Below are 9104 nucleotides of genomic sequence, written 5' to 3'. Positions count from 1 at the left end.
TTCTGCCTCTTAGTTTAAACTTCAAATCTAATTCTTCTTCAAATCTTTCGCCAAATTAGATCTGTAAATTGCAACAATGACTGGAAAGGGTGAGGGTCCGGCCATAGGAATAGATCTTGGAACTACCTATTCCTGCGTCGGCGTGTGGCAGCACGACCGTGTTGAGATCATCGCCAATGACCAGGGGAACAGGACCACGCCGTCGTATGTCGGATTCACCGATTCCGAGCGCCTCATTGGTGACGCCGCAAAGAATCAGGTCGCCATGAACCCGATCAACACAGTTTTCGGTATGGATTGTTTTTCTCTACTTTTATAACTGTTTCTGTTTTATATGAGCGAGTGTGTTAATATTCTCAATTATTCTGCTAGGTCTGTGTTATAGTATTGTGTTTCAGTTGATTTATCGAGTGTCGTTGGATTTTGACTACTGTTGGATCGGGCATATGTTTTGGTTCGTTGATTTATTTTGTTTGTTTGGTACATCAAGCGTTCAATCTGTGATTTTAAGTTAAGTTGTAAACTATCTGTTCTAATTAGAATTATCTTAAATTGCTTGTTCCTGAGCATTTATCTGTCTTGATTTTTGATTTAATAGCCTTAGATCTGATTCTGTGCGAGGGCATTTTCGATCTAAGTGATTTTGTCATATTCTATTGCAACGATGAGATATACTTATATTATTAAAGTAATGAAAATCCAACCTTAAACCTTTTGGAATATTGACGAATGATCTGCTTTCTTTAGTTTTCTATTAATTCATTCTAGCTGAAGGTTATATTGCTTGTGTGATAGTTATTGCATCTTTAAATGTGTGTAAATTCCAAATTGTATTGAGAATTGGTCTTCATTATTTGTAGAAGATTGATAACACTCTTTTGATTATTTCGCAGATGCCAAGAGGTTGATTGGAAGGCGGTTTACTGATGCCTCGGTTCAGAGTGATATCAAATTGTGGCCATTCAAAGTTTTTTCCGGACCTGGTGACAAGCCTATGATCAGTGTTAACTACAAGGGTGAGGAGAAGCACTTTGCTGCTGAGGAGATTTCATCAATGGTTTTGATGAAGATGAGGGAGATTGCTGAGGCATACCTTGGTTCAGCAGTGAAGAATGCTGTTGTGACTGTTCCAGCTTACTTCAATGATTCCCAGCGTCAAGCCACCAAGGATGCTGGAGTTATCGCTGGCCTCAATGTGATGCGTATCATCAATGAGCCTACAGCTGCTGCCATTGCTTATGGTCTTGACAAGAAGGCAACAAGCGTTGGAGAGAAGAATGTGCTGATCTTCGATCTTGGAGGTGGAACGTTTGATGTCTCTCTTCTAACGATTGAGGAGGGTATCTTTGAGGTGAAGGCCACTGCTGGTGACACTCACCTTGGTGGTGAGGACTTTGATAACAGAATGGTCAACCACTTTGTTCAGGAGTTCAAGAGGAAGAACAAGAAAGATATCAGCGGGAACCCCAGGGCCTTGAGAAGGCTGAGGACAGCCTGTGAGAGGGCGAAGAGGACACTTTCATCCACTGCTCAAACCACCATTGAGATCGACTCTCTCTACGAGGGCATTGATTTCTATGCCCCTATCACACGTGCTAGGTTTGAAGAACTCAACATGGATTTGTTCAGGAAGTGTATGGAGCCTGTTGAGAAGTGCCTGAGGGATGCTAAGATGGATAAGAGCTCCGTGCATGATGTTGTCCTTGTCGGAGGATCCACTAGAATTCCCAAGGTTCAGCAATTGTTGCAGGACTTCTTCAATGGCAAGGAGCTTTGCAAGAGCATCAACCCTGATGAGGCAGTTGCCTATGGTGCTGCTGTCCAAGCTGCTATTCTGAGTGGTGAGGGTAACGAGAAGGTCCAAGACCTATTGCTTCTTGATGTCACTCCCCTCTCTCTTGGCTTGGAAACCGCTGGAGGTGTCATGACTGTTTTGATCCCAAGGAACACCACCATTCCCACAAAGAAGGAACAGGTCTTCTCTACTTACTCAGACAACCAGCCTGGAGTGTTGATTCAGGTCTACGAAGGTGAGAGAACAAGGACAAGGGACAACAACTTGCTTGGAAAGTTTGAACTCTCTGGCATCCCTCCTGCTCCCAGAGGTGTTCCTCAGATCACGGTTTGCTTTGACATTGATGCCAATGGTATCTTGAATGTCTCTGCTGAGGACAAGACCACTGGTCAGAAGAACAAGATCACTATCACCAATGACAAGGGTAGGCTCTCCAAGGATGAGATTGAGAAGATGGTTGAGGAGGCTGAGAAGTACAAGTCGGAAGATGAGGAGCACAAGAAGAAGATTGAGGCCAAGAATGCATTGGAGAATTATGCGTACAACATGAGGAACACCGTGAAGGATGAGAAGATTGCCTCAAAGCTCCCCGCAGCTGATAAGAAGAAAGTTGAGGATGCCATTGAGTCGAGCATCCAGTGGCTTGACGGGAACCAGCTAGCGGAGGCTGATGAGTTCGAGGACAAAATGAAGGAGCTGGAGAGCATCTGCAACCCCATCATCGCAAAGATGTACCAAGGGGCCGGTGGGGAGGCGCCAATGGACGATGATGATGTGCCTGCCCCCAGTGGTGGCAGCAGTGCTGGTCCCAAGATTGAGGAGGTCGACTAAATCAGTTGCGGTGTCTGACCCATGTGTTATATATTCTATCTATCCCTTTTTTTTTGCTGGACAAGATTGATTTTGATGCCGTTTTGTCAGAATCATGTTAATGTTTTTTAATGCTATGGATTCTAAGTTTTGCCCTGCCCTGCTCTTGCTATTATTGTTTCTTTGTTTTTATATACGGATGTTCCTAGTTTGTGCAATGCCTTGTTTAAATTATCGTAAAACAAATTGTCTTCGTCTTGTTACCCTATCTATGTTTCATTTATTTTGTCCAACATCCGAGAAATTACCTTATAAATTTCAGCGTTGAACATAGAAAAAGGGGATGAATAGGAAACCTTATAATATGAGATTTTTCAATGGGTAGAAAGACAATTTAGTCGCGTTGTTCTATATTCTCAGTTGAACACAGAGTACATTTTTTTATTATTTTTCTAAATGAGAAGATTCATTTCTGTATACTAAAAAATACTGTGGATTCACAATCGACCAAGCAATTCTTGGAGAATCCGGAAATTTTCAGGTTCGAACTTGTTTAGTTGAAAACTGTAGCAAAAAGAATAAGAAAGAAGAACCTTGTTTTATAAATAAAAAGAGGTCATGTCTCGCAGACATTTTAATAAATGCGTTTTCCCTAATTGAATGCTTATCTTACAAAGTGAAAATATCTTTTTATCTACGCTTTGTTAATTCATTTTTTTGCCAACCAATCCAACCAACCAACCAAGTTGAATTATTGGAGGAAGTGGAATATGAAAAAATAATAAGGGACCACACATCCATTACGACAGGTGCAATTCGCTAATAAGCAAGAGGCCCTTATCATCAGACACATGTTTTTTTCAACCATTGGTGCAACTTTCTTCAAATTTAATTCGACATTGATTTTCAATTTTCTAAGATGGAACCGCTACCACTAGTTGCCGCCCACTTCAACAACATCTTTCATCTTTTCTATCACCAATATGTGGTGCATAGAGATAGAGAGAACATTCAAACATGATATAAAACCAATCGGATTGTTAAAGACAAAGTGTAGCTACAAACGCTGAGAAAAAAATGGCAATTAGCAAATAATTCAAATATAACTTCCATAACAAAAACAATTGGAGTACAACTTAAATCAAACTAGATGCATGGCATAAAAAACTACAGCATTTTAAGAGCTTCACAAACCGAATATATAACAAATAACCATATTGGATTTGATTCATCTACCACCTCAGATTAACAATTTCAGTCTCTGACGACCACCCTGCTCACTAAGAATGACATTTTAGGTCAGTTTGAGATCATTACCACCGTGGTGAGGCCGAAGACAGACCCTGACCTCGTGTTCCTCTGGCCCCTCTCGCAGTTTTGGCACCAATATCTCAAGCACTGTTCCCGGCCCATCATAGTAAGCTTCTATGTTAGCATCTTCAGGGATTCGAGTTGAAAGTGGGATTTCTCTAACGAATTCCCCAGGCGGGCAGTGCTCTGATGATGGATCCGTGAGCTTGAACGTCCTGTTGTATCTCTTGATGAATGGTGTGCGAGAAGTACTTGTGCACGAGACCTTAATGATACCATGGGTGAGGGTATTCCTCCACGAGACTTTCACCCTCTGAAGATCTACAAAAGGCAGGCTGATAACAATGAGATAGCCGTCTGCGTCCTCATAGACTGTTTTGGCAGCTGTGACAGGGCCATAGGCATTCCTCAGCACTCCACTGAACTCATGCAACCAGTGAGACCCATTTGGATTAACTTCAAGATCAGGGGCACGGTCAGGAGCATTCACTACCAGAAAACAATCTTCATCATTCCCCTGAGGAAAAAAATCTTTCTTCCTCTTGTGGTTGACAGGCGAGAGGTCAAGGACATCCCCGTTGCTATGATTGGTAGGCTGCGTCGATAGATTAAGCACAGATCCGTTGAGCAGCTTCTTCGTGTGGGACTGTGGATTGGCCTTCACTGGAGCAGATCTTTCAAGCTCAAACTCGGTGTTCGGTAGATTTCTCCATGAACCATAGTCGCTAGCTTCAGGTGGAATGGTGAGGTTAGCGTCCCTCCCGGTGAGCTCGGTCCATCTTTTGCGATCCTCTTCATCCAGAGCCATAAGATTGGGGGAGGGAACAACCTCAATACCATGAACACACTGAGGGTTTGAAAGACCTCTGTAATGTTTCCTCTGCATCCGGTGAGACCGGACAAAGCCTTTATCCACACAAAAAGGGAAGGGACGCTCTCCTTGACGAGAATGCCCATTCATATAACTACGCAGCTGCATCTTACCAAGAGCATTCTCGGGCCTTTCCTTGAACACCCACATATACATGTTTTCCATATCATGTTGAACCATGAATGTATCGAGCTGCAGGTCGGATTTATCAAATCCAGAAACCCCATTACTATCCCGTATGATTTTTGCCTTGGATTTCTCATTCAGCACAGGCTTAAAGTAAAAGCTGAAGAAAAACCAAGCACCCCAGATACTATCAACCCTTTTGGCACATTTCCTCCCAACCTTGGGGGCGACAAGAAAACTCTCGGTCTCATATATTTGAGTACCTAGCCCAACATCAAGAATATCACATGGTTCAGGGTTCCAAGGCTGTGGAGGGGGGCTTCGCTCCGCTGAAAGGGGCAGGTTGATATCAGGTGGGCGGGTCAAAATATCTTGGGGATTCATCTCAAGGTCTAACTCTTCGTGGGAGGATGAGGCACTCGAATCCATGGACAAGATGGTTGAAGGGTGATGATTCTCCATTTACAAACCAGTCAAAAGTGTATCACCCATCACAAACAAAATGAACCCATTTGGTGAGTAGGTGAGATGCTAGGCGTTGGACTGACTAATTTCACCCCCAAATAGCATCTAAACAAAATGCAATCTTTATATGAGAAACCCTAAATTTATTCATATCTAAACCACTCCTCAACAATACACACACATCAACCAAAATCCTAAACCTCAAACTCAAACAAAAAAGAAATCCACACACCCAAATTACATATAAAACAGAGCATAAGGAACTAGAAAATAAAGGATAATCAAGCTGAAGGAATCCAAGAAAAGAACAAGAAATGAGAGATATTACCCCTAATAAATATCAAGAAAAGCAAATGAAGACCACATCCAACACTAATCCACCAATCTCCTCAAGCCCTCCAGAGACAGGTGGGAGACACTGAATCAATCCCACCAAAATCCATTTTTCAGCTCAAGGGAAATATTCCTAAAGAAAGACACTAATAATTTGGATCTTCTCCTAATTCTATGTCATAAATATAAAATATTTGAAGAGAGAAATTTAGTAAATTGAAGCACACTGGCTTCTGTATCTATCAAAATTCAGACGTATATTACCAATCTATGAAGCCAAGGCCCAAGAAAAGAACCAAATCAGAAGGGATCTTGGAAGAATACCTTTTGGGATAAGCTTCCACAACCATAAATCCACACAAACTAGGGCACGAAGAGGAATCAATTGTTCTCAAAATCCTCATCTTTTGTTTTCTCCTCCCAATAATTCAACCTATTACCCTTCAAAGAGCAGAAAATTTTCTCCTCGTATCCACCAATTTTCACGAGAATTACTGTTTATCTTAAACAAGTTTTCTGCAGACACGGTCAAACAGAAAAGAATAAACATGAAAAAAACGGGGGAAAATAACGCGTAAAAAGTGGTTATTTTGGAGAGGGAGAATTTGTAAATGTTGAAATATGATGATATTTATAGAAGCAAGTGGAGTGGTAAAAGCCGGCACCAAATAATGTAGGGCCAAAGTCCGACGGCGTCGTTTTGAGTAGATGACTTGCTTTTTCCTTGTCTCTCTATAATTTTTGTTAGACCATCCACTACGCGTCCCGCGCCGGGCTCGCGTTTCGTCCCGGAGGGACGGGTCCTCCGCGGGACGCGTTGCAACGTTCGTCCCGTCCCGAGCCGCGCGCCAGCCCGTCCCGTAGCCCGTACACACGAGACAAGGGTCGCGCCGTCCCGCCACGCACCTGGGCGACGTGTCGCACGCCCGATGCATGCGTGACACCCACTCGCTGGCCCGCGAGTGGGCGTCGTCACGCTGACGCAATAATTCAATTTTTTTTAAAAAAAATCGAATTTTTTTAAAAAAATACTTTTTATTTATAAAAATTATTTTTATATTTAAAAACAATTTTTACAAATAAATAAATACAAGAAATTCGTAATAGCCCATATATATTTGATGGGCTTGCGAATTTATGAAACTCATTCTTGGTTGTCTCTCTTTTATAGAGAGATCCTTAAATGTTTTATGTTCCACTTTCGATGTGGGACAAACTCATTCTTGGTTGTCTCTCTTTTATAGAGAGATCCTTGAATGTTTTATGTTCCACTTTCAATGTGGGACAAACTCATTCTTGGTTGTCTCTCTATTATAGAGAGATCCTTGAATGTTTTATGTTCCACTTTCGATGTGGGACAAACTCATTCTTGGTTGTCTCTCTTTTATAGAGACATCCTTGAATTTTTTGTTCCACTTTCGATGTGGGACAAACTCATTCTTGGTTGTCTCTCTTTTATAGAGACATCCTTGAATGTTTATGTTCCACTTTCGATGTGAGACAAACTCATTTTTGATTGTCTCTATAAAATTGTATTTTAAATTATGTCATTTTTATTTTTTTAGGATTTTAAGTTGTTTTTTTATGTTGTAATGTTATTTTATTTTTAATGAAGTTTGTTTTTTTGATTGAATTTGTTGGAAAAAAAATAAAAAAATGAAATTGAATGAATAGTAATTAAGGGACGGAATAAGGGACGGTTAAGGGACAGAGCGTTGCAGGTTCCGTCCCTTAGTTAAGGGATAGAGTAAAAAAGGACAGCGGGTGCCCTCAAATAGTGGTCAAATAGTATTTAAGGGACGGTATAGAGACAGCGTAGTGGATGATGGCCTTACTATCTTTAAACGGAATATCGTGAATATGGTATGTATCAAAATTTCATTGTGCCGTGATAAATTAAAATTTATACAGTAAAATCTTTTAATAAATTATTATATTCTCCCAAAAATTACAATGTACAGTAAATTTAATATTTTAATTTTTTTTTTGGATACAATAATTGTGATAGTATATTTTTTTCCACTATTCATTAAAATTTTTATGGGCTTCCCTATATTGGACACATTAATATCCTCACAAATATGTATGCTGTCATTATCCACATGTTGAGGATTTGTATTTCAATTTCTTCTAAGCACCATAAATACTTTTAGTTTTGAAGGCGGCCGACAAAATCTAATTTTGTTTTTGCTAAAAGAAAAAAAAAACTGAAAATTAATTATTGTTATGTTGATGTATTCATTAATTTTTTTGAAGTTTCATATATTAATACCCATCGAATTATTTTATCGTTTGGCGTCTATGATGGTCTATATCTTAATTGGTCATTTTTAGGCATTCGCAACGTTGTCTCTTATCCGTCTCTTAACCGTCTCATCTTTTCACTATTCATGAGCCTCACTATACTTTTCATTCCATCTCTTAACTAAGAGACAACACCTGTAACCCTGCATCTCTTAACTGTCTCTTAACCATGTCATCCTTTAACTATTCATTCAATTTCATTTTTTATTTTTATTTCCAACAAATTCAATTAATAAAAAGACACCTCATTAAATAAAATAAAATTAAACTTAAAATTCTAAAAAAAATTTAAAAACACATAATTAAAATCGTAAAAAATATTAAAAATACATAATTTAGTTTCTTCCGCGCACTTTATTGGTTGCCAAAGTTTGCCCAAATGTGCTCCATTAGATCATCTTGGAGTTGGGCGTGGGCGGTAGAATCACGTGTCCTTGCCCGAATAGACAACTGATCTTGCATAGACGGATGCACTCTACTGCGAGGCGGACTACTTGCGGTAAAGCTTCTCGGGGTTTTAGGGTCGAACCAATTTCCTGCCTCAGGTCCTTCGTCGGGGACAATCATGTTGTGCAAGATTATGCGCGTATACATGATGTCGACCATATTCTCCATAAACCACGAACCTCGAACGCTCTTTCCACATCCTTGCGAGCAACCTCTTGCTTCTGTGCAAAAAGAGGTTGTTTCTCGTTCACCGACCTGTTGAACGTCTTCATGAAGGTTGGCCACTTCGGGTAGATGCCATCGGCAAGATAGTACCTCATTTTATACTGCCGGTTGTTAGCAATGAAGTTGATGGCTGGCACTTTACCATTCAAAACTTCGGTGAAGAGGTCGAATTGGTTGAGCACGTTGACGTCGTTGTTCGATCCGGGGAGCCCGAAATACGCATGCCAAATCCATAGCCGGTAGTCGACAACGGCCTCAAGTATAATGGTGGGGTAGGTGTCTTTGTGGCCGCTCGTGTATGACCCCCTCCACACCACAGGCCAATTCTTCCATTGCCAATGCATGCAATCGACGCTGCCAAGCATCCCGGGAAATCCATGCACTTCTTCGTGAAGTCGGAGCAGAAACTGACAATCT

General features: G+C 40.7%; 2 protein-coding genes across 3 annotated transcripts; one reads left to right on the top strand and one right to left on the bottom strand.

Moving 5' to 3' along the window:
• Positions 1-2761, top strand: LOC121761998 (heat shock cognate 70 kDa protein 2-like). Its single transcript, XM_042157718.1, has 2 exons — positions 1-290; positions 894-2761. Exons 1-2 carry the CDS (start codon positions 77-79, stop codon positions 2624-2626), a joined length of 1947 nt encoding a protein of 648 aa, XP_042013652.1. The 5' UTR covers positions 1-76; the 3' UTR covers positions 2627-2761.
• Positions 2762-3697: 936 nt separating this feature from the next.
• Positions 3698-6323, bottom strand: LOC121761999. 2 transcript variants are annotated; one of them, XM_042157719.1, is made up of 2 exons: positions 5707-6323; positions 3698-5483 (listed from the first exon to the last, which is right to left on the bottom strand). In XM_042157719.1, the coding sequence occupies exon 2, from the start codon at positions 5373-5375 to the stop codon at positions 3900-3902; it is 1476 nt and encodes a 491-aa protein (XP_042013653.1). In that variant the 5' UTR covers positions 5376-5483; positions 5707-6323; the 3' UTR covers positions 3698-3899. The 2 variants fall into 2 exon arrangements, with proteins under 2 accessions (XP_042013653.1, XP_042013654.1); XM_042157720.1 differs by having other exon boundaries at positions 6036-6323.
• Between the last annotated feature and the right edge of the window lie 2781 nt (positions 6324-9104).

Source organism: Salvia splendens, chromosome 13 (genome assembly GCF_004379255.2).
Source record: "Salvia splendens isolate huo1 chromosome 13, SspV2, whole genome shotgun sequence".
In the NCBI taxonomy this organism is placed as follows: domain Eukaryota; kingdom Viridiplantae; phylum Streptophyta; class Magnoliopsida; order Lamiales; family Lamiaceae; genus Salvia; species Salvia splendens.
This window is presented reverse-complemented; position numbering and strand designations above follow the sequence as displayed.